At 43.5% G+C, this 26,468-nt stretch overlaps 1 protein-coding gene across 1 annotated transcript; it reads left to right on the top strand.

Moving 5' to 3' along the window:
* Window positions 1-1,032: 1,032 nt before the first annotated feature.
* Window positions 1,033-26,150, top strand: LOC134342110 (zinc finger protein 850-like; the record flags this gene model as incomplete). The annotated part of the gene is made up of 2 exons (XM_063040047.1): window positions 1,033-1,518; window positions 22,292-26,150. Coding segments are annotated over 2 exons (1,977 nt in total), but the record flags the coding sequence as incomplete, so codon positions are not given.
* Window positions 26,151-26,468: the final 318 nt, after the last annotated feature.

Raw genomic sequence — 26,468 nt, 5'->3', positions numbered from 1 at the left:
GTGTGGAATGAGCAGCCAGCACAAGTGATGCATGTGAGCATAATTTCAACATTTAAGAGGTCTGTATAGGTTTCTGGATGGTAGTGGTATGGGAGTAGAAAGTTTAAATAGCTCAGCACCAACTCGACGGGCCAAAGGGTCTATTTCTGTGTTGTACTTTTCTATGACTGTGACAAGAATCTGAAATAAAGGTTCACTCAAATTCCTTTTAACACTTGTGCAGACCAACCATACATCTAAGTAGGAGATATTTACATGGTGTTAAAACTGTGGCACTTTAAATTAACGGTACATAAAAGAAAATCCCAGCTGCTAAACTAAAGGCTATTTGTGTGAGAGTGTTTCAGTTACTGTGGGGCCAGGCACCCATGTAGCTCAGTGGGAACAGGGAATAATACCAATGGAGAGAGTCAAACTGAGCCAGGTCACAGATTGGAGATGGCAGAAATGCCCCATTCTTAGAGACAGGAAGAGCATCGGAGAGTTTGATGGTCGTTCCAGAAACCAGTACTGTGCCCAGTTAGAAGATGATTTCTCTCTCCAACTTGGGTTGAACATCACTGTAACAATTTGATGCCAGATCACGTGTTGGCAACTAAAATGATCTCATCTGAAATGTTGTCCTACACCTATTGATGGATTTTGTATATCTTTTTACAGGTTAAAAATGACAAGGAATTTGTCTATGGGACTTCAAACACAACACACTGGTTTTGCTGTCTTTCTCTAGATATTTAAGAAGTAGAGCAAGGGATTCAATCAACCATCCTTCCTGCTCAGACTGTGGGGAGGGATTCACTCGATCATCTGACTGACTGGCACCCCTGTCATTTTACACGGGGAGAGGTTGTTCACCTGCTCGGACAGTGGGAATGGATTCACTCGGTCATCTCAAGTGAAGGAACATCAGCAAGTTCACACTGGGCAAGGCCATTCATCTGTTCTGTGGGTGAGAATGGATTCAGTCAGTCTTCCCACCTGTCGACACACCAGTCAGTTCACACTGAGCAGAGGCTGGTCATCTGCTGAACTTGTGGGGAAGGATTTATTCGGTCATCTGACCTAATAGCTCACCAGCGATTTCACACTGGGGAGCGGCCGTTCACCTGCTCGGACTGTGGGAAGGGATTCACTAAATCATCTAAATTGAAGGTACGTCAGCGAGTTCACACTGGAGAGAGGCCGTTCACCTGCTCACACTGTGGGAAGGGATTCACTAAGTCACCCAAACTACAGATACACCAGCGAGTTCACAGTGGGGAGAGACCATTCACCTGCTCAGTCTGTGGGAAGGGATTCACTGAATCATCCACCCTACAGAGACACCAGCGAGTTCATACTGGGGAGAAGCCATTCACCTGCTCTGACTGTGGGAAGGGATTCACTGAATCATCCACCCTATTGGCACACCAGTCAGTTCACACCGGGGAGAGGCCATTCACCTGCTCAGAATGTGGGAAAGGATTCAATCAGTCTTCCAAACTACTGGCACACCAGTCAGTTCACACCGGGGAGTGGCCATTCACCTGCTGTGAATGTGGGAAGGGATTCACTCGGTCATCCAAACTACTGGCACACCAGCGAGTTCACACCGGGGAGTGGCCGATCACCTGCTGAGACATTGGGAAGAGATTCTCTCAGCCATCTCCACCAAATGTGCATCATTGAGTTCACACTGGGGAGGGTCCGTTCACCTGCTGTGAATGTGGGAAGGGATTCACTCAGTAATCAAACCTTGTGACACACTGCCGAGTTCACACTGGGGATAAAGTTTCAATAAGCTGCATGCTGGGTATTTGTCCATCACCGTTGCTGAATGCAATTTCGAGAGTGACTGTCGGTGCTGATCTCTGAAATTATTACTGCTGCTCACCACACCCAGTTCTGCACGCTGGTCACTGGGCATGGGACTGGAGTTTAATATTCTGGATCTGAGACAAATAAATCAGTTCTATTTTGAACCCTGTCTCTGGTACTTAGTGAATTTATAACACACCTAGTGTACAGTAGAGAGTCAACTCAGGCCGGCTGGACCCTGCCAGTGATTCTGTTCCATGACAGTCCCTGTGGTGATGGGTTCCAAACAGTCACCACTCTGTGGGTGAAGGGGTTTCCCTTAAATTTTCTGCAGACAGAAGAAGTCGAGCTGACTACAGTTCTGTCTGAGATGTTTTTCGCCCTTCTAATCTCTGGGCTGAGGAAGAATGACATTGGTAGTTAACCTCCTTATTCATGGCTCACTTCCACATTGTGGGTCATTTTCCCTGCTTCTGAAGGGTTGTTAGAAAACACCACTGTCCTCTAAAGACTGAAAGCAGAATGGGAAACCATTAGTTGGATGTTTAATGAAGCAGGGTCAGAAACCAGAGGCAGGTCTGCACAGGGCAGAGTTTGGGGCTCTGGACGATGGTCGGGGTAAGAACGTATGATGAGGAGAAGGGAATCAGCAGCAGGGCGTGGCAACGAATGACAGAGTAACAACATTTGGAAGCTGATTGACAGAGAAAATCTTTCGTTTGACTGATGACACAAACAATACCTGTGGTGAGATGTTCCACTGGTCGAGGGACATGTGTGTGTTGGGAATGGTTTTATCTATTGAAGGAGTTGTTCCTGTTTGTTTATCCTGTAATATTATATCCAGGTGGTTATTATAGATTGTTCTATCTGAAATAATGTATTGATTATCATATAATTTGCAAGATTTTGATTCTAAAACTGGATCAGGCTTGAACTTATGGTGGATTTATGAACCGAGATGCAACACGGAGCATCATAGGAGGTCATTCCTGCCTGTGGCCATCAAACTTTACTACTCCTCCCTTGGAGGGTCAGATACCCTGAGCCAATAGGCTGGTCCTGGACTTATTTCCTGGCATAATTTACATATTACTATTTAACTATTTATGGTTTTATTACTAGTTAATTATTTATGGTGCAACTGTAATGAAAACCAATTTCCCCCGGGATCAATAAAGTATGACTATGACTGTGATGGAGGGCATTCATGAATTAGTATTTTAAAGCAAGGGTTTGGTGAATGATATTTGCCACTTGATTGTACCTTTGTAAGTAAGCAGATTGAGTTAAACTGCTGCAGGATCCTGGAATGTGTTGGATTGTGTCTAGTTTCTATTGGCATTTTCTGCACTTACTGCCTTGTTTGTTTGTATTTCATGTATTTTTGATTTCGTTTCCTTTTGTTAACCACCTTGTCCTGTATTTCTGCAAGGAACCCCTCTGTGTCTGGGAAGAGGTCTCCAACTCTCAGTCAGGTGCTCGATGCTTCCTTGTCACCATCTTGTCTGCTCAGATCATTGGGATGTCTCCCATGGAGGGTCATACTCATTCCACTGGTTAATGTTTTCTTCCATAGTGTGATTCATTTTTCTAAGTTAGTATCTCATTTCAGTTTTCTGGTCTGTATTTCTTATCACAATTGCATTTACACACATGGAGTACTGCATCCTGTTTGTTTTTGATGAAAATATATATTTAGAAGTTTTATCTGCCTGTGTGTGATTTTTTTTCATGTGTGTTACTCCTCTTCCTCCTTCTGTCCAAGATAGTGTTTCAGTGAAAGTAGTATTTTATAAATTGTCATTTCAGTTCTTAATTAACTTTGTAAATTTTACTGATTGAAATGGGACCAATATATTAGATTAGATTAGATTGTGAGGACACGCAGTCCGCTTTTATTGTCATTTAGTAATGTATGCATTAAGAAATGATACAATGTTCCTCCGGTGTGATATCACAGAAACACAAGGCAGAGCAAGACTGAAAAACTGACAAAAACCACATAATTATAACATATAGTTACAACAGTGCAATCAATACCGTAACTTGATGAAGAACAGGCCATGGGCACAGTAAAAAAAGTTCAAAGTCTCTCGAAAGTTCCATGATCTCAGGCAGACGAGAGAAGGAAGAAAATTCTCCCTGCCATGCTTCCAGCGCCGCAAACTTGCCGATGCAGCATCCTGGAGGCACTCGACCACAGTCCATCTCTGAGTCATCTGAAAACTTCAAGCCTCCGACCAGCCCTCTGACACCGAGCACCATCTCTGCCGAGTGCTTCAACCTCAGCCCCGACCGCCAGCAACAGGATTTGGGGCCTACCCTCTGGAGATTCTCGATCGCACAGTAGCAGCGGCAGCGAACCGGGCATTTCAGAAATTTCTCCAGATGTTCTTCAGTGCTTCTCACTTCTGTCTCCAGCAAATCAGGATTGTGCACAACCCCCCATTTAACGAATACAATATCATTTCACTGTCGTGCCGCCATCTTCACCTCCCGCCATTATATATTTTCATAAAAGTACGGCAATGTCACCACAAACACAAAGTACTCTGCAGATGCTGGGGTCAAATCAACACACACAACATGCTGGAGGAACTCAGCAGGTCAGGCAACATCTGAGGAAACGGATCAGTCAACATTTCGGGCCGGAACCCTTCGTCAGGACTGAAGAGGGAGGGGGCAGGGACCCTATAGAGAAGGTGGGGGGAGGGTGGGAAGGAGAAGGCTGGTAGGTGCCAGATGAAAAACCAGTACGGGGAAGGATCATGGTGTGGGGGTGGGGGAAGCGGGGAGGGGATAGGCAGGAAAGGTGAAGAAGGAATAGGGGGAAGCACAATGGGTAGTAGGAGGAGGTGGAACCATGAGGGAGGTGATCGGCAGCTGGAGGAGGGGGCAGAGTGAAACTGGGGAGGGGGAGGGAATTACCAGAAGTTGGAGATTTCAGTGTTCATACCAAGGGGCTGGAGACTACCCAGATGGTATATGAGGTGTTGCTCCTCCAACCTCAGTTTGGCCTCATCATGGCAGTAGAGGACGCCATGTATGGACATATCCAAATGGGAATGGGAAGCAGAGTTGAAGTGGGTGGCAACCGGGAGCGGAGCACAGGTGCTCAATGAAGCTGTCCCCCAATCTGCGTCAGGTTTCACCGATGTAGAGGAGACCGCACCAGGAGCACCAGATGCAATAGATGACCCCAACAGACTCACAGGTAAAATGTTTCCTTACCTGGAAGGACTGTTTGGGGCCCTGAATCATGGTGAGAGAGGAGGTATATGGACAGGTGTAGCACTTCCATTTGCAGGGATCAGTGCCGGGTGGAAGATCCGTGGGGAGGGACCAGGGAGTTGCGGATGGAACGATCCCTGCGGACAGGGGTGGAGAGGGAAAGATGTGCTTCATGGTGGGGCCCTGTTGAAGTTGGCGGAAGTTGCAGAGGATGACGTGCTGGGTCCGGAGGCTGGTGGGGTGATAGGTGAGGACAAGGGGAACTCTGTCCCTGTTGTGGTGGCTGGAGGATTGGGTGATGTCCAAAGTGCGGGAAATGGAGGAGATGTGGGTGAGGGCATCATTGATGACAGCAGAAGAGAAACCACGATCCTTAAAGAAAGAGGACATTTGAGATTTCCTGGAATGGAAAGCCTCATCCTGGGAGCTGATGCAGCGAGGATGGAGGAACTGGGAATTGGGAATAGCATTTTTGCATATGCCAGGGTGGGAAGAGGTATAGTCGAGGTAGTTATGAGAGTCAGTGGGCTTATAGAAGATGTCAATAGACAGTCTGCCTCCACTGAACCTCTTCGCACCCTGACACATGCAAAAATGCTATTCCCTATTCCCACCCTCCCCCACCTGCCCCTCTCTCTTCAGTCCTGACGAAGGGTCTCGGCCGGAAACGTTGACTGTCCGTTTCCACGGATGCTGCCTGACCTGCTGAGATCCGCCAGCGTGTTGTGCGTGTAGCTTTGACCCGGCATCTGCAGAGTATTTTGTGCATAAAGAAACGCCCATTAAGGGGCTTTTCAATACGAGCGCTCGCCCACAGGTGACGTCACACAGACCCCCCCACGCGCATGTCGTCACACATGGGTTCCCCACACCGGGATCTGCCCTCACATGCGCGATGTCTGATGTCACCCGCGCGCCGCCCTGCTCGAGCTTTATCGGTTTAACGGCTGAAAAGCAACGCTTCACGAGCTGCGCTATTGCCATTGGTGCGCAGGAATGTCAATCACTGGTTACCCCCAATAGCGGAAGCGAACCAGCGGAGTGGGCGTTAACCCTGCCGAAATGGTCGTCTGCTCCGGCTACCTCGCCACCAGAGGAGAACAAATCCCAAAGTAAATGTCCGCTTTTTGATTTATTTCCATTTCCCTCCGAGGGAAGTTGGGGCGTTTGTGAAGCGTCTCCTGCGGCCGGAGTCTGATGTATCGCTGAGAGGTAGGAGGAGACCGCTCGGCCCGTCGGTTTGATGCCGGTTCCCCGGGGAGGGAGAGGGGGATTTTATTGAAAGGATGAAGACGGTGAGAGAGGGGGCGGACAGGATGTTTGTCCCGGTGGGGACAGGAGGGGCTCATCTGTGGAAATGTCTGAGCCCACGGTGGGGGCGATTCACCACATTGGGGGGCAAACACCGGCAGACTGTTGCCCTGCAAGCGGGGCCAATGGTCCGGGCAAAGTGACAATTATTTGTGTTTTGTTGAGATTGTACCGGGAATATGGTGTAAAATCCCGCTCCCCACACTAACACGGGTTATACAGACCAAAGAACAAACTGCCGGAGGAACTCAGTGGGTCGGGCAGCATCTGTGGAGGGAAATGGACCGTCAACATTTCGGGCCGAGACCCTCCCTCTGGACTGAGAGTGGACGGGAAATAGTCAGAGAAAAGAGGTGAGGGGTGGGGATGGGGCAAGAGCTGGGGAGTGAGAGGTGGATCCAGGTGAGGGGGAGGTGGGAAGGTGGAAATAGTGACAGGGGTGGGAGGTGGGTGGTTGGGGCAACACGGGCCTGCAGAAAATGGAAATTAACTCCATAGAGGATTAACAAAGGGGTTAGAGAGTATTTGTTATAGAGAGTGCAATGAAGATTCACCAGACTGATCCCTGGAGTGGTAGGGTCATCATATGAAGAAAGATTAAATGTGATAACCCTTTCATTTAGAGAATCCAGGACTGAGAGGTGTACACATGGAAATGCACAACATCATTACCGGTTGAACCAGGGATCCCAGTCTCTGAAAAAGGGGGTGGACTGTCCGGGACTGAGGTGACGGGAAATGTCTCCACTCCGAGGGTGGTGTAGGTCTGTAAATCCCCACCACAGAGTCCGGTGAAGACTCAGTGATGGTCCTCACATAAAACTGAGACCGGCAGATGTGTGGAGACCGAAGGGATCGAGGAAATAAGGATCTGGCAGAAACATGTGGCTGAGATGGGAGAGTAGCCAGTATCTTGTTGATGGTTAGAGGGGCAGAATAGCCACCTCCTGCTGTTTCTCACTGGATGTTTCAGTGTTCCTGTCCAGTGAGGCCGGAGGAATGAGAATATAAAGTAGTGTTTATAAACACACTCTGATTTAAATGGAATCTGCACATTTTCAGTTTGGGTCTGAATTGTGTGTCGGACCGGGATGGGAATTGAGTCCGTGACTCTCTGACCTAGAGGTGGAGGGAAATCGACAGGGAAGATATGGAGAGAAAATGTAACTATGCATCTGGTGTAAATATGGAATAATGTGGGAAATGCAGCAGCTGGATCGGGCAGCGTGTGAGGGCCAAGGAGCAGAGTCACCGGTTCAGGTGGGAGACCCTCCACCCGTCACCTGATCTAGTTAAACTCCTTCCCCGCTTTTCCAACGTTTTGGGTCATTTTCACTCATTTGAAAAGACTGTGCCTCAGACAGCAATGCACCTCTAAAGTCTGACAGCAGACTAGTGAATGAATTTTCGATGGAGTGGAGTGAGAAACCAAAGAGTTGCTAGCCTGAGTCAGGACTTTGGGGCCCCAGAGAAAGATGGGGTCTAGAGTTTATGAGGAGCAGGAGAAATCAGACCAGCAGGATATGGCTACAAATGAAAGATCAGAAACAGCTGGAAACCTGTTGAATGAAAAAAAAAAGGTTAATTTCTGCAAATTACTGATGGAAATCAACAGATCAGGGGGCAAATGTGGAGAGGAATAAACAGACAACGTTTAGGCCGAGCCCCTTCAGCATGCATTGGCTGTGTACTCCGCTGCTTAGTTGCTGCCTGAGCTCTACTTTGGCATTAAACACGCAGGAAGTTTGCTGATATTAAGTGTTTTGTTAATGGGAGCTGCTTTCTGCGTTAAACAGCTGCTGAATTTTCTGCACACAAAAAAAACCTGAGGTATCGATACAGAACGGCTGCTTGCAGAAACCTTTAATGGCACCGTGATTACCCAGAAAGCTCTGCGCAACAATTTTCGCCGTCGCTGAAGCACCGATTGAATGCGCAGGCGTCAGGGTTGCGGATGGTCCCGAATATCACGCATGCGCAGTACACAAAAGGCCTTAGAAGACGTTGCAGGTAAGAGAGCGGCTCCGGGTTAGTTATTTCACACCGACTGAGGGACAATAGTTGTGAGTTGCGGACACCGTGACCCGCAATCCGGAGACAGTCCGCCTCTCGTCCCTCTCTCTCAGCCCCACGACCCGTACACGGGCCCCGGGGAGCTTCCGGCTGATGAGGGAATGGGAACCGATGGATCTCTCAGACAGAGCTGAGCTCCAGCTGTCTAAATGCAAGGATTGGGAACTCGGAGAAAGGGAACAAAATCTTTTACATCAGCTGTTGAGAAAATCACCTTTGTTCTACCTCCGATCACAAACAAGAGAAAATCTGCAGATGCTGGAAATCCAAGCAACACACACAAAATGCCGGAGGAATTCAGCATTAGTACTCTTTTCCATAGATGCTGCCTGGCCTGCTGAGTTCCTCCAGCATTTTGTGTGTGTTGCTCGTTCTCCCTCCTCTTGTTCTTGACTTTGCTACCATGAGAACATTTTTTGACCCATTCTCTATGGGTACATAATGATATCAAACACCTTTGTCCTGGGCAACAAGTAGCTTTCACATCACAAACGTGTCAGACTCCAATGAAACAGACTACTGCCCTTCCCTTTATATTCATTGGCATTGCCATCAATGAGTTCACCACTGTTAGTCACCTGGGGGAGGGTTCAGGGGAAATATTTATGTACAAATATAGAAGCTAGTGTTCTCTGTGTGTATTGTGGCAATGCAAAAGTTGCTGGAGAATTTGCAAGTGAGGTGATATTTGGAAATTTGACTGTTTAAAGTGCCATTTAGCAAGCAAATCACAAATGGATGGTGTGCAAATGCTCTGGCGAGAAAATCCTTCGTTACCCGTTACAGGCCTACTACATAGGTTGTGCGAGAGTGCACAATAACTTGATCGAACCCAGAGGAGATAAAAGTTCTTATTGACAGTGATTTGCTAGCTGTTAAAATGAATACCTCTCTATATGAAATTCACTGTGCACATGTTGTCACTGGGTAAAAACATGCACGGTACAAGATTTATGTGCACACTGGTCATTACAAATTAGAGGGGACATTGGTGGGAAGGTGGGGAGACCTCCAGTGTCCCTGATGCACTCACCAACAAGATGTGCATCCAGCTGCAGCTTGTAACCCTGCACTTTAAGGAGTTGGAACTTGAAATGGATGAATTCTGGATCATCCACGAGTTGGAGGGGGTGATAGATGGGACATGAAGACAGGTGAGTTACACCCAAGGTGCAGGACACAGAAACTGGGTGAGAGTCAAGAAGGGGAATGAGGTTAAATAGCCATCACAGAGTACTCTTGTTACTATCCCGCACAACAGGTGGTCCAGTTTAGAAACTGTTGAGGGGTATTTTCTGGCAGAGGAAAGTCAAAGGGGTGATACGGGATTCGTTCGTTTGGGGAACAGAACAAGAGGGGACTAATATCCTAGTGGTAAGGCTTGCTAGTGCTAGTGTGGTGGGAGGGGGGTGATATGGTTAAAATAGGTTGTAGGGGAAATGGGAGCCAGAATGACAGAACAGACAGTGGAGAGGTGAATTGAATTGAATTCACTTTATTACATACATCCTTCATATATATGAGTGGAAATCTTTCCGTTACGTCTCCATCTAAATTTGCAATGTGTAATTTATAGTAATTTATAATAAATAGTTTGTACATAGGACAGTCAATATACATAGAAATGCAATTGTATCAGCATGGATTAATCAGTGTGATGGCCTGGTGGAAGAAGCTGTCCTGGAAATTGTTGATCCTGGCTTTAATAGTGAGGTATTGTTTCCCGGATTGTAGCAGCTGGAAAGTTTGTGGTTGGGGTGTCTTCAGGCCCTTTTTACACTCCTGTCTTTGTGGAACGAGCTTCCAGCAGAAGTGGTTGAGGCAGGTTCAATATTGTCATTTAAAGTAAAATTGGATAGCTATATGGACAGGAAAGGAATGGACAGTTATGGGCTGAGTGCAGGTTGGTGGGACTAGGTGAGAGTAGGCGTTCAGCACGGACTGGAAGGGCCGAGATGGCCTGTTTCCGTGCTGTAATTGTTATATGGTTATAATAGTGGGAAGTTCACATCTACAGATGCACTGGGCTGTCCGCTCCACTCTCTGCAGGTTCCTGTGATTGAGGGAAGTACAGTTCCCATAGCAGGCAGTGATGCAGCCAGTCAGGATGCTCTCAATTGTTTCCATGTAGAAAGTTCTTAGGATTTGGCGCCCATACCAAACTTCTTCAACCATCTGAGGTGAAAGGTGCTGTTGTGCTTTTTTCACCACACAGACAGTATGTACAGACTATGTGAGATCCTTGATGATGTTTATGCTAAAGAACTTAAAGCTGTTCAACCTCTCAACCCCAGATCCATTGGTGTCAATAGGGGTTAGCCTGTCTCCATTCCTCCTGTCGTCCACAATCAGCTCCTTTGTTTTTGTGACAATGAGGGAGAATTAGTTTTCTTGACGCCAGTCAGATGTTGTTCAGACCTCAGACAGAGTCAGCTCGGATTGAGATTCTAAATTGGAGAAAGGTCAATTTTGATGGTATCAGAAAGGATCTGACAAGTGTGGTTTGAGACAGGCTGTTTTCTGGCAAAGCGGTACTTTGTAAGTGGGAGGCCTTCAGAAGTGAAATTTTGAGGATTTTGAGTTTGTATGTGCCTGTCAAAATAAAGGTTGAAAGTTAACTGGTGCAAGGAACCTTCGTTTTCAAGAGATATTGAGGCTCTCGATATTTTGTTCCTCTAAATGCCTCAGACTGTTGAGTGCTGCCAAGACTCATTAATGACTACAATATCATAATTCCACGCCCTGAGCTCAACTGACATTTTTTTTAGTCATCTGTTGATTTCTAAAAGTTTCCCAATAGTTTTTGTTCTTTTCTTTGACCTCAATTTGGCTTTTATGTTGGCTTTGGCTTCTCATTTTAGCCACGGTTGTGCCCTCTTGCCTTTACAATGCTTCCACTTCTTTGGGATGTGTCGATCACTCAACTCCCGAATTGCTCCCAGAAACTCCAGCCATTGCTGCTCCGTTGCAAGTTTGGCCAGCTTGTCTGTCATTGAAACATGGAGAAGTTCAGTATGGAAACAGGCTATTTGGCCAATCTAGTTAATGCTGAGAAAACATTTAAGCTGTCTGATGCAACTACCATCGCCCTCTGTACCCCAACCATCCAGGCTCCCATCCAAACTTCTTTTAAATGGTGAAACCGAGCTCATATTCACCACTTGTGCTGGCATCTCATTCCACACCCTCACGACCATTTCAGTAAAGAGCTTTTTCACATGTTCCCCTTGAAATTTCACCTTCCCCACTTACCCATGACCTCTGTTTATCATCCCACACAACCTCAGTGGAAAAAGCTGCTTGCATTTACCCTATCTATACCCTCATAATTTTGCATACTTCTATCAAATCCTCAAAGCAATGTATAATTTCCTTGTTTATGTTTACAGCCTTTTTTAGGTTTATAAGATGACGAGGGGCATTGATCGTGTGGATAGCCAGAGTTTTATTCCCAGGGTTGAAATGGCTAACACGAAGATATAGAGATAAAGAATAGTACAGCACAGTACAGGCCCTTCGGCCCACAATGTTGTGCCGACCCTCAAACCCTGCCTCCCATATAAGCCCCCACCTTAGATTCCTCCATATACCTGTCTAGTAGTCTCTTAAACTTCACTAGTGTATCTGCCTCCACCACTGACTCAGGCAGTGCATTCCACGCACCAACCACTCTCTGAGTAAAAAACCTTCCTCTAATAGCCCCCTTGAACTTCCCACCCCTTACCTTAAAGCCATGTCCTCTTGTATTGAGCAGTGGTGCCCTGGGGAAGAGGCGCTGGCTATCCACTCTATCTATTCCTCTTATTATCTTGTACACCTCTATCATGTCTCCTCTCATCCTCCTCCTCTCCAAAGAGTAAAGCCCTAGCTCCCTTAATCTCTGATCATAATGCATACTTTCTAAACCAGGCAGCATCCTGGTAAATCTCCTCTGTACCCTTTCCAATGCTTCCACATCCTTCCTATAGTGAGGTGACCAGAACTGGGCACAGTACTCCAAGTGTGGCCTAACCAGAGTTTTATAGAGCTGCATCATTACATCGCGACTCTTAAACTCTATCCCTCGACTTATGAAAGCTAACACCCCATAAGCTTTCTTAACTACCCTATCCACCTGTGAGGCAACTTTCAGGGATCTGTGGACATGTACCCCGAGATCCCTCTGCTCCTCCACACTACCAAGTATCCTGCCAGTTACTTTGTACTCTGCCTTGGAGATTGTCCTTCCAAAGTGTACCACCTCACACTTCTCTGGGTTGAACTCCATCTGCCACTTCTTAGCCCACTTCTGCATCCTATCAATGTCTCTCTGCAATCTTTGACAATCCTCTACACTATCTACAACACCACCAACCTTCGTGTCGTCTGCAAACTTGCCAACCCACCCTTCTACCCCAACATCCAGGTCGTTAATAAAAATCACAAAAAGTAGAGGTCCCAGAACAGATCCTTGTGGGACACCACTAGTCGCAATCCTCCAATCTGAATGTACTCCCTCCACCACGACCCTCTGCCTTCTGCAGGCAAGCCAATTCTGAATCCACCTGGCCAAACTTCCCTGGATCCCATGCCTTCTGACTTTCTGAATAAGCCTACCGTGTGGCACCTTGTCAAATGCCTTACTAAAATCCATATAGCTTACATCCACTGCACTACCCTCATCTATATGCCTGGTCACCTCCTCAAAGAACTCTATCAGGCTTGTTAGACACGATCTGCCCTTCACAAAGCCATGCTGACTGTCCCTGATTAGACCATGATTCTCTAAATGCCTATAGATTCTATCTCCAAGAACCTTTTCCAACAGCTTTCCCACCACAGACGTAAGGCTCACTGGTCTATAATTACCCGGACTATCCCTACTAACTTTTTTGAACAAGGGAACAACATTCGCCTCCCTCCAATCCTCTGGTACCATTCCCGTGGACAACGAGGACATAAATCTGTCCTAATGTATTTTAACAACTCCAACACCTCCTCTCCCTTAATATCAGCATGCTCCAGAACATCAACCTCACTCATATTGTCCTCACCATCACCAAGTTCCCTCTCATTGGTGAATACTGAAGAGAAGTATTCATTGAGGACCTCACTCACTTCCACAGCCTCCAGGCACATCTTCCCACCTTTATCTCTAATCAGTCCTACCTTCACTCCTGTCATCCTTTTTTTCTTCACATAATTGAAGAATGCCTTGGGGTTTTCCTTTACTCTACTCGCCAAGGCTTTCTCATGCCCCCTTCTTGCTCTTCTCGGCCCCTTCTTAAGCTCCTTTCTTGCTTCCCTATATTCCTCAATAGACCCATCTGATCCTTGCTTCTTAAACCTCGTGTATGCTGCCTTCTTCCACCTGACTAGATTTTCCACCTCACTTGTCACCCATGGTTCCTTCACCCTACCATTCTCTATCTTCCTCACCGGGACAAATTTATCCCTTACATCCTGCAAGAGATCTCTAAACATCGACCACATGTCCATAGTACATTTCCCTGCAAAAACAACATCCCAATTCACAGCCGTAAGTTCTAGCCTTACAGCCTCATAAATTGCCTTTCCCCAATTAAAAATTTTCCTGTCCTCTCTGATTCTATCCTTTTCCATGATAATGCTAAAGGCCAGGGAGCAGAGGTCACTGTCCCCCAGATGCTCACCCACTGAGAGATCTGTGACCTGACCCGGTTCATTACCTAGTACTAGATCTTGTGTGGCATTCCCCCTGGTCGGCCTGTCCACATACTGTGACAGGAATCCATCCTGGACACACTTAACAAACTCTGCCCCATCTAAACCCTTGGAACTAATCAGGTGCCAATCAATATTAGGGAAGTTAAAGTCACCCATGATAACAGCCCTGTTATTATTGCACCTTTCCAAAATCTGCCTCCCAATCTGCTCCTCTGTATCTCTGCTGTTACCAGGGGGCCTATGGAATACCCCCAGTAGAGTGACTGCTCCCTTCCTGTTCCTGACTTCCACCCATATTGACTCAAAAGAGGATCCTGCTACATTACCCACCCTTTCTGTAGCTGTAATAGTATCCCTGACCAGTAATGCCACCCCTTCTCCCCTTTTTCCGCCCTCTCTATCCCTTTTAAAGCACTGAAATCCAGGAATATTGAGAATCCATTCCTGCCCTGGTGCCAGCCAAGTCTCTGTAATGGCCACTACATCATAATTCCAGGTATGTATCCAAGCTCTCAGGGGCAGAGTTTTAAGGTGCTTGGAAATAAATACCGAGAGGATGTCAGGGGTAAAGTTTTTCATTTTCATTTTTTAATCTTTTTTATTATTATTGAAGATCAACAAAAAATACATTAATGTAATCAAGTCAACATGTCAATATGTACAATGAGGAATTAATTGACCAAATATATGCTTAACAAAGCTAAACGATATATCAATAGTAATAAGAGAAAAATAAAGTGTTAAGAATATTTTTTGTGAAGAAAAGGAAGAAAGAAAAAAAAGAGCCCCTACCAACTAAAGCAAAAAAATCCCCTGCTAACCAAAAAACCCATTTGGAGCACAACCCCGGATTTATACGCCATACAAGCTTACATAAAAGAAAAACATCAATCTGCAACTCAAATCCATTTAAACAAGAATCAGAAGGAAACCACCTAAATTAACTCAAATCAGATGATAGTAGCCAGCAAAAGAAGCCCATCTTTTCTCAAAGTCAAATCAAGGATCAAAAGTTCAACTTCTGATTTTCTCCAAACTAAGACATAGCATCACCTGAGAGAACCATTGTATCAAAGTGGGAGCAGAGGCATCTTTCCATTTCAATAAATGGAAATTCTGGCCATTAATGTAACAAATGCAATTACAGGTTGGTCTGATATAGAAATAACATGAATATATTGAGGGATTATACTGAACAAAACTCAATTTATTAGGTTGTAAATTAATTTTTAAAGCTTTAGAAATTGTAGAGAAAATAGATTTACAAAAATATTTCAATACCGAACACGACCAAAAAACATATGTGTCAATATAGCTGTCTCAGTTTTACATCTATCACACTGACTATCAACATTAGGAAACATTTTAGACAGTCTCTCCTTTGTCAAATAGTAATGATGTACAACTTTAAATTGAATTAAAGAGTGACTGACACAGATTGAAGAAGAGGTAACCAACTTCAAAATTTGCAACCAATCTTCTGTTATCAACGTTATGTTAAGCTCTCTTTCCCAATCTTGCTTAACCTTAAGTACAGGGTAATTGTACTGATGTAACAGTAAATTATAATTGTCCCTATAAAACCTTTCACTAAAGGGTTCATTTTAAAAATAATATCTAACAGGTCAGAATCCTGTATATATGGAAAATTAGTTAAATATTCTTGTAAGAAATGTCTGACCTGAAGATATTGCAAGAAATGTGAGTACCGGAGAGAGTATTTAGTTACTAATTTCTCAAAAGACATCAATCGACCTTCTTGGAACAGATCCATGAAGGAATAGACTCCTTTATTCTAACAAATAAAAAAGGTAGGATCGCATAATGAAGGTTTAAATAAATAATTTCGATAAATTAAACTAAGAAGGTTAAATTTTTTGAGATTAATAAAATTACGAAACTGATACCAAATTCGTAATGACTGCTTAATCATAGGATATAAATTTAGATTAGAAATTTTGGCCAGTTGTACAGGTAAAGAAGCTTCTAATAACGAGGGTAAGTAAAATTGTTTCACAGCTTTGAATTCCAAATCAGCCCATGGTGGTCATTCATTTTTATCAACCCAATATAACCAGGAACACATGTAACGTATATTAACAGCCCAATAGTACATTCTTAAATTAGGCAGAGAAAGACCTCCATCCCTTTTTAATTTTTGTAATTGATATTTTCCAATTCTTGGCCTTTCCAAAAATGATGAAATAATAGAATCAACCTGATCAAAAAACTTCTTAGTTAAAAAAATAGGAATATTTTGAAATACATATAAAAAATTTTGGTAAAATCATCATTTTAACTGCATGAATTCAACCAGCTAACGAAAGTGTAAGTGGATTCCATTTACAAAATAATTGCTTCATAAAATCCACTAAAGGAACCAAATTAGCTCTAAAAAGGTCTCTGTGATTTTTAGTAATAATAATACCTAAATATTTAAAAGAGTCTGTAACTTTAAAAGGAATGTCATCATTTATAGAAGCAGAATCATTTAGAGGAAATAATTCACTTTTATGAAGGTTTGGTTTGTATCCCAAAAACTTTCCAAATTCATCTAATAATTTCAATAAACTAGGAATGGATTCTTCAGGATTCGAAACATAAACTAAGAGATCATCAGCAGAAAGGGAGATCTTCTGAATAGTCCCATTTATGGAAATTCCATGGATATCTTTAGCTTCATGAAGCGGAATGCCCAAGGGTTCCAACACCAAATTAAATAACAGGGGACTTAACGGACATCCTTGTCTCGTACCCCGCGAGAGTCGAAAAAAAGGAGATCTGCCATTATTAGTAATAACAGTAGCAATAGGGCTTTTATATATCATTCTAATCCACTTATTAAAATTAGTACCAAAGTTGAATTTCTCTAAAACGTTAATAAGTATTTCCATTCAACTCTATCAAATGCCTTTTCAGTATCAACACATTGGGGAGTCTTAGAAAAGGATGAGTATATAACATTCAACAGTCTCTGAGTATTAGAGAAAGAATATCAGCCCTTTACAAAACCTGTTTGGTCCTGAGAGATAATTTTAGCTAGAATATTGTCTAATCGATTAGCCATTATTTTTGAAAGAATTTTAGCATCCACATTTCATAATGAAATAGGTCTATATGAAGCGCAGTCAGTAGGGTCTTTATCTTTCTTAAGAATTAAAGAAATATAAGCTTCATAAAATGTGGGAGGTAATTCTTCTATCAAAAAAGAATCTTTAAGCGTTTCCAACATATATAGAGAAAGCAATTTTTCAAATTTTTAATGAAATCCTACAGAATAACCGTCCAATCCAGGAGCTTTACAAGATTGCATTGAAAGAATAGCTTTCTGAATTTCTTTTTCAGTAATAGGAGAATCAAGAGTTCGTTGATCTTCAACAGAAATTTGAGGGAAATCAATCTTTTGTAAAAAGGCATTCATTTTAGCAGGATCAGCTGGAAACTGAGATTTATAAAGTTCAATGTATAAGTCTTGAAAAATTTTATTAATGTCTTCATAATTACAAGCTGAACTACCATCTCCCTTACGAATTTTTAAAAATTTGTCTTTTAGCTCTGGCTGCTTTCAATTGAGATGCTAATAGCTTATTATTTTTATCTCCATGCACATGAAATTGACTTTTCAATTTAAGCAAATTTCATTCAATAGGATAAGTTAATAGTAAATTATATTGTGATTGAAGTTCAACTATTGGTTTAAATAAATTAACTTTAGGAGCCATTGCATAAATATTATCCAAGTCTTTAATTTGTTTTGAAATCTTATCTAACTCTATTTTTTGTCTGCTTATTAAGCTTAGCTAAATAGGAGGTTATCTGACTTTGCAAATATGCTTTAAAGGTATCCCATATAATCAATTTCGACACATCTCCGGTATTATTAAAAAGAAAAAAATCTTTTATCTGAGTCTCAGTAAATTTGACAAAGTCCAAACTTTGTAATACATTTTCTGGAAAACGCCAAGGGAAGTTTGCAATACTGACGTCATTCAAATCAAAAGCTAAGCTTAAAGGCGCATGATCCGAAACAACGATAGCGTCATATTCCCATTTCTAGACTTTGGACAAAAATTGGAAATCAGCTATAAAATAATCGATTCTGGAATATTTTTTGTGAACATGTGAATAAAAAGAATAATCTCTGTCATTAGGATGTAGATGTCTCTAAATTTCGACCAAACCATAATCGATTAAAAAACGGGTAATAAGTGATGCTGAACAATTCGGAAGCCGCTGATTGGTTGAACTCTTGTCAATCAACAGACTTAAACAACAGCTAAAATCACCACCTGTTAACAACATATATTCATTTAAATCCGGCAATAAACCAAATACGTTTTTAGAAAAGAAGGATCATCTACATTAGGTCCATATAGATTAACCAGGCCAATTTTTCTATGACAAATTGTTCCTTTGACAATTAAAAATCTACCATTAGTATCTGACACAATGTCTTCTTGGATAAATAAAATATTAGATTTAATAAAAATAGATACTCCTTTTGTTTTATTTTGATACGTGGCCTGATATTGAAGGCCCTTCCACATTTTAAAAAATCTATTTTGATGGCCCGTTCTGATATGCATTTCTTGAGCGAAAAATGTATCGGGTTGGAATCGATTAATAATTTTAAGTCTTCTTTTGCTTATTAGGATGATTCCAGCCATGTACGTTCCAACTAATAACGTTTATCTGTTTAACTACAATAAAATATTTTTTTAACACATAAGTACACGCATACCAACATGGGCTAATCAAAAATGGCGGTGATAAGTATAACCATACAGAAAACATGCATGCTCCAGAACTTCGTAATGGGAAAAAATACGATATAAAAAAACTAAAATTAATCCTACAGTGAAACCTATAGTTCAAAACTAACCCCAATCCTCCCCCCATCCTAAAAGCCAGAAATCCGGCAAAGAAAAAGAAAAAGCCGGAATGCGTCCCCATAGAAAAGGAAAAAAGAAACAGAACTCCACGAGCTGCCCAATTTATAATAGTGATTTTAAATGTTTTCCTTAATTCCCCCCCCCACCCCATTTACAAAAAAAAACACGACCCTAAAATAAGAAAGCCCTGCAGAGGAGAAAACAGATGTTTATGCTTAATCATTAAAAATAAACTGGGGAATGCAAAAACAATCGCCAAAGACATCAAAACAATAAAACAAAACGAAAGATGTCTATGTAATCTCTTACGAAGAAAAATTGGCGCCATTATCCCTTTGACTTACTGCCCAATCAAAAAAAAGCTGTGTTTAGAAGAAAAACTGAGACGAATTATCTATCTACTAACTAAGCACTCCTCGCTATATATACATACACACACATACATACATATAGAAAAAGTCCTTATAAACTATGAAAACTATCACTTAATTAATGAAGGAAAGGAAGGATAAAAACAAATAATCAAATCAGTTAACAATTTGTCCACTGTGTTAATTCACTTAGTACACCAAGCAGATTTTGGAAAAGTCATTCATCAGTCAAATCAAGAAGATCTCATCTTCTTTAAATGGTCCATCGATCAAAGGACATCTTCAATATATCAGAAATCTTCAAAGCTTGTTTTCTTTCAGAAAATTATTCAGCAGACCTAACGCCATTCAAACCATGGCCACCTCCAAAATAGAATTAACATAGTCCAATGCTGCTTTGGGATCTAGAAAAACACATGGAGTCAAATCTTTGGGAAATAATTTTAATTGGGCTGGATAGCGAAGTGATGGGAATATTCCCTTATCATGGGCTATCTTAATAGCTGGAATGAATTTGAACCGCTGTTCCATAACTTCCCATGGATAATCTTCATAAAAACAATTCTCAGAACCCTTGAATTTAAAAACTCTGTGTTTCCTTGCATATTTTATGATTTGATCTTTAACTTTGAAACGAAGAAAGCTGACCAAAACTGACCTTGGTTTATTCAGATCTTGAGATTTCGAAGTGAAAATTCTATGTGCTCTTTCAATATCGGGAAGCTGAGGTAAAATATCCAGAAACAGATTGAAACAAATTAGCAAAATAGTCCAATAAATCCCCAATCTCAGAGCCTTCCTTCAGTCCAACAATTCGAATGTTATTCCGACGAGCTCTTGCTTCCAGATCGATAATCTTGCGTTGAGACTGTTCCAAGCGGGCTGAAATATCCACTATCTGACGCTTTGACTCTAAGTTCAGAATTCAAGGAATAATACTTTCCTGTATGAAATGAAAACTGTCGAAATGACCTCATCTCAGAAGTGTTATTATCTATTTTCTTGTCGAGAGCCATCAACGCATGTTCTAAACGCTCAGCCCAAACAGGCATATATTCTTCTCCGTAACTTCCGCCACCTCTAACGGGATCCCACCACTAAGCATATCTTTCCCTCCCCCCCCGCCCCACAGGGATCACTCCCTATGTGACTCCCTTGTCCATTCGTCCCCCCCATCCCTCCCCACTGATCTCCCTCCTGGCACTTATCCTTGTAAGCGGAACAAGTGCTATACATGCCCTTACACTCCCTCCCTTACCACTATACAGGGCCCCAGACAGTCCTTCCAGGTGAGGTGACACTTCACCTGTGAGTCGGCTGGGGTGATATACTGCGTCAGGTGCTCCCGATGTGGCCTTCTATATATTGGCGAGACTGGGAGATTGTTTTGCTGAACACCTACGCTCTGTCCGCCAGAGAAAGCAGGATCTCCCAGTGGCCACACATTTTAATTCCACATCCCAATCCCATTCTGACATGTCTATCCATGGCCTCCTGTACTGTAAAGATGAAGCCACACTCAGGTTGGAGGAACAACACCGTATATTCCGTCTGGGTAGCCTCCAACCTGATGGCATGAACATCAACTTCTCTAACTTCCGCTAATGCCCCACCTCCCCCTCGTACCCCATCCGTTATTTATTTTTATACACACATTCTTTCTCTCACTCTCCTTTTTCTCCCTCTGTCCCTCTGACTATACCCCTTGCCCATCCTCTGGGTTCCCCCCCCCCCTTTCTCCCCGGACCTCCTGTCCCATGATCCTCTCATATCCCCTTTGCCAATCACCTGTCCAGCTCTTGGCTCCATCCCTCCCCCTCCTGTCTTCTCCTATCATTTTGGATCTCCCCCTCCCCCTCCCACTTTCAAATCTCTTACTAGCTCTTCCTTCAGTTAGTCCTGACGAAGGGTCTCGGCCTGAAACATCGACTGTACCTCTTCCTAGAGATGCTGCCTGGCCTGCTGCGTTCACAAGCAACTTTGATGGGTGTTGCTTGAATTTCCAGCATCTGCAGAATTCCTGTTGTTTGCATATATTCTAATCCTTCTTTTGAAGTTTTTCCCTTCCCATTGCTGGATTCAGAAAGCTGCTTTCCACTTCTTAAAGATTGTGACACAGTAACAACTATTCCCCTCTAAGATCTGACAAATAAAAGTTAAAAATTCCGAGTTTAAACTGGGGAACAGGAAGAATTAAACAGAGCCACAAAAATTGTGTGTCACTCCATTAGGCAGCAGGCGGAATTCCCCAGTAAGTTTTTTACACAGAGAGTTCTGGGTGTGTGGAATGCACTGTCGGCTATTTGTGTGAGAGTGTTTCAGTTACTGTGGGGCCAGGCACCCATGCAGCTCAGTGGGAACAGGGAATAATACCAATGGAGAGAGTCAAACTGAGCCAGGTCACAGATTGGAGATGGCAGAAATGCCCCATTCTCATAGAGACAGGAAGAGGATCAGAGCGTTTGATGGTCATTCCAGATACCAGCACTGTGCCCAGTTAGAAGATGATTTCCCTCTCCAACTTGGGTTGAACCTCACAGTAACAGTGTGATGCCAGATCACACCTTCACAACTCAAGTGATCTCATCTGAAATGTTGTTCTACACCCATTGATGGATTTTGTAAATCTTTTCACAGGTTACAAATGACAAGGAATTTGTCTACGGGAATCTCGAACACAACACGCCAGTTTTGCTGTCTCTGTCCAGATATTTAAGAAGTGGAGAAAGGGATTCACTCGACCATCCTTCCTACTCAGACAGTGGGGAGGGATTCACTCGGTCATCTCAACTGAAGGTACATCAGCAAGTTCACACTGGGACAAGGCCATTAATCTGTTCTGTGTGTGAGAAGGGATTCAGTCGGTCTTCCCACCTGTGGACACACCAGTCGGTTCACACTGGGCAGAGCATGGTTATCTGCTGAATTTGTGGGGAAGGATTCACTCGGTCATCTGACCTAATGGCACACCAACGAGTTCACAGTGGGGAGCGGCCGTTCACCTGCTCGGACTGTGGGAAGGGATTCATTTGCTCATCTAAACTGAAGGTACATCAGCGAATTCACACTGGAGAGAGACCATTCACCTGCTCAGACTGTGGGAAGGGATTCACTCAGTCATCTGAACTGAAGGTACATCAGAGAGTTCACACTGGAGAGAGGCCGTTCACCTGCTCAGACTGTGGGAAGGGATTCACTCGGTCATCTGACCTACTGGCACACCAGTCAGTTCACACTGGAGAGAGGCCGTTCACCTGCTCGGACTGTGGGAAGGGATTCACTTGCTCATCTAAACTGAAGGTACATCAGCGAGTTCACACTGGAGAGAGGCCATTCACCTGCTCAGACTGTGGGAAGGGGTTTACTTGCTCATGGAGGTTGAAGGAACATCAGAGAATTCACACTGGGGAGAAGCCATTCACCTGCTCAGACTGTGGGAAAGGATTCACTGAATCATCCTCCCTGCAGAGACACCGGTCAGTTCACACTGGGGAGTGGCCATTCACCTGCTCAGTCTGTGGGAAGGGATTCACTTGCTTATCTAACCTGAAGGTACATCAGCGAGTTCACACTGGAGAGAGGCCGTTCACCTGCTCAGACTGTGGGAAGAGATTTACTTGCTCATCGAGATTGAAGGAACATCAGAGAGTTCACACTGGGGAGAGGCCATTCACTTGCTCAGTCTGTGGGAAAGGATTCACTGAATCATCCTCCCTGCAGAGACACCAGTCAGTTCACATGGGGGAGTGGCCATTCACCTGCTCAGTCTGTAGGAAGGGATTTACTTGCTCATCTAAACTGAAGGTACATCAGCGAGTTCACACGGGGGAGAGGCCATTCACCTGCTCAGACTGTGGTAAGGGATTCACTTTGTCATCTGACCTACTGAGACACCAGTCAGTTCACACAGGGAAATGGCCGTTCACCTGCTCAGGCTGTGGGAAGGGATGCATTTCGTCATCTCAATTGAAGGTACATCAGCGAGTTCACACCGGGGAGAGGCCGTTCTCCTGCTCAGACTGTGGGAAGGGATTCACTTGCGCATCGCAACTGAAGGTTCATCAGCGAGTTCACACCGGAGAGAGGCCATTCACCTGCTCAGACTGTGGGAAGGGATTCACTCAGTCATCTCAACTGAAGGTACATCAGCGAGTTCACACCGGGGAGAGGCCATTCACCTGCTCAATCTGTGGGAAGGGATTCATCTTGTCATCTCACCTACTGATACACAAGTCAGCTCACACTGGGGAAAGTCCATTCACCTGCTCAGAGTGTGGGAAAGGATTCACTCAGGCATTCCACCTGCAAGCACACCAGTCAGTTCACACTGGGGAGAGGCCATTCACCTGCTCAGTCTGTGGGAAAGGATTCACTCGGTCATCCCATCTACAGAGACACCAGCAAGTTCACACTGGGTAGAGGCCGATCTCCTGCTCAGACATTGGGAAGAGATTCTCACAGCCAAATCAACCAAATCTGCATCATTGATTTCACACTAGGGAGAGGCCGTTCACCTGCTGTGAATGTGGGAAGCGACTCACTCAGTCATCTGACCTTTTGTAACTCTCACTTCGGCTAGCAGCTTAATATAGGGGGTGATAGCCCCCCAGCCCGGCCAAACTTAAGAAATCTCGTTTGGGTGGATGCTGTGTGATATGTCCCTTGTTACAAATCAGTACTCCAAAATAACAAACCGTGCACAATATTTGATTAAAAGATTGAGCTTCATAATTCTTACTTTGACTATAGGGTGAATAAAGAAAAAAAAAGAAAACAAAAAAAAAATTGCCCACTCTCTCCATTCACATCTTCTCATCTCTCCCCAGCAAAAGACCATGAAAATCTCTCTTCCAGACTCGCAAGAAAGAATATTTCTGTCATTGGATAGCCCGCACTCCAAAACCCTGTTATTTCTATTCGTAACCTAAACATTGCTGCTGCAGAGAAACCATTACCTCAGCAGTGAATCATTACAGAGAGGCCATTACATGAGCAGTGAAACCTTACAGTGTGTTACACTTGTGACACACTACCGGGTTCACAGTGGGGAGAAAGTTTCAATAAGCTGCATGCTGAATATTTGTCCATCACCGTTGCTGAATGCAATTTCGAGAGTGACTGTCGGTGCTGAACTCTGCAATTATTGCTGCTGCTCACCACACCCAGTTCTGCACCCTGGTCACTGGGCATGGGAGGAGTTTCTTCTGCTGCATATTCACCTTTAATGGGACTGGAGTTTAATATTCTGGATCTGAGACAAATAAGTCAGTTCTATTTTAAACTCTGTCTCCAGTATTTAGTGAATTTATAACACACCCAGTGTACAATGGAGAGTCAACTCAGGCCGGCTGGACCATGCCAGTGATTCAGTTCCATGACAGTCCTTTTAAACCCTCCCCTGCTGTTCCCCTCTCGCTCTCCCTGTGGTGATGGGTTCCAAACAGTCACCACTCTGTGGGTGAAGAGGTTTCCCTTGAATTTTCTGCAGACTGAAGAAGTCGAGCTGACTGCAGTTCTGTCTTGAGATGTTCTTCGCCCCTCTAACCTCTGTGCTGAGGAAGAATGACATTGGTAGTTAACCTCCTGATTCGTGACTCATTTCCACATTATGGATCATTTTCCCTGCTGCTAAAGGGTTGTTAGAAAACACCACTGTCCTGTAAAGACTGAAAGCAGAATGGGAAACCATTAGTTGGATGTTCAATGGAGCAGAGTCAGAAACCAGAGGCGGGTCTGCACAGGGCAGAGTTTGGGGATCTGGACGATGGTCGGGGTAAGAACGTATGATGAGGAGAAGGGAATCAGCAGCGGGGCGTGGCAACGAATGACAGAGTAGCAACATTTGGAGGCTGATTGACAGAGAAAATCTTTCGTTTGTCTGATGACACAAACAATACCTGTGGTGAGATGCTCCACTGGTCGAGGACATGTGTGTTGGGAATGGTTTTATCTATTGAGGGAGTTGTACCTGCTTGTTTATCCTGTATTATTATATCCGGATGGTTATTATGGATTGTCCTATCTGAAATAATGTATTGATTATCATAATATTTGTAATATTTTGACTTTTGGATCAGGCTTGAATTTATGGTATCTTTATGAAGTGATTGAGGGCATTCATGAGTTTGTATTTTAAAGCAAGATTTTGGTGAATGATATTTGCCACTTAATTGTACCTTTCTAAGTAATCAGATTGAGGTAATCTGCTGCAGGATCCTGGAATGTGTTGGATTGAGTCTGGTTCTGTTGGCATTTTCTGCACTTACTACCTTGTTTGTTTGTATTTTATGTATTTTTGATTTTTTTTTTTCGTTCATCACCTGGTCCTGTATTTCTGCAAGGCCTCCTCTGTTTCTGGGAAGAGGTCTCCAACTCTCAGTCAGGTGTTCGATGCTTCCTTGTCAACATCTCGTCTGCTCAGATCATTGGGATGTCTCCCATGGAGGGTCATACTCATTCCACTGGTTAATGTTTTCTTCCATAGTGATGATTCATTTCTCTGAGTTGGCCTCTCATTTAAGTTTTCTGGTCTGTATTTCTTATCACGATTGCATATACACACATGGAGTGCTGAATCCTGTTCATTTTTGATGAAAATATACACTCAGAAGTTTTATCTGACTGTTGTGTGATTTTTTTTCATGTGTGTTACTCCTCTTCCTCCTTCTGTCCAGGGTGGTGTTTGAGTATCAATAGTCTTTTCAAAAGCTGTCATTTCAGTTCTTATTTATCTTTGTAAATTTTACTGATTGAAATGGGACCAAGATATTTTCATTAAAAAGGTCAATGTTGGTATTGATGAAAATGTTTATTGCCTTTGTTGTATTTGTAAACTATTGATCTCTGTTTGGCAGGATTTTTTAAGCCTTGAACTAAATTTTTCACACTACTTTCTATTTTCTTTGCTTGTTGATATTCCAGATACATGGGTATCAAGAATCCCAATGAAGGGTCATGGCCTGAAATATTGATTCCCATCCATAGATGCTGCCTGACATGCTGAGCTCCTCCAGCACTTCGTGTGTAGTTCTCTAGATTTCTGCAGATCCTCTTGATAGAGGTTTATAAGATGATGAGAGGTATTGATCATGTGGACAGGCAGAGG

The sequence above is a fragment of the Mobula hypostoma genome, unplaced genomic scaffold, assembly GCF_963921235.1.
Source record: "Mobula hypostoma unplaced genomic scaffold, sMobHyp1.1 scaffold_45, whole genome shotgun sequence".
Classification (NCBI taxonomy): Eukaryota; Metazoa; Chordata; class Chondrichthyes; order Myliobatiformes; family Myliobatidae; genus Mobula; species Mobula hypostoma.
Note: the sequence above shows the minus strand (reverse complement) of the source record. Positions and strands in the feature narration are given on the sequence as shown.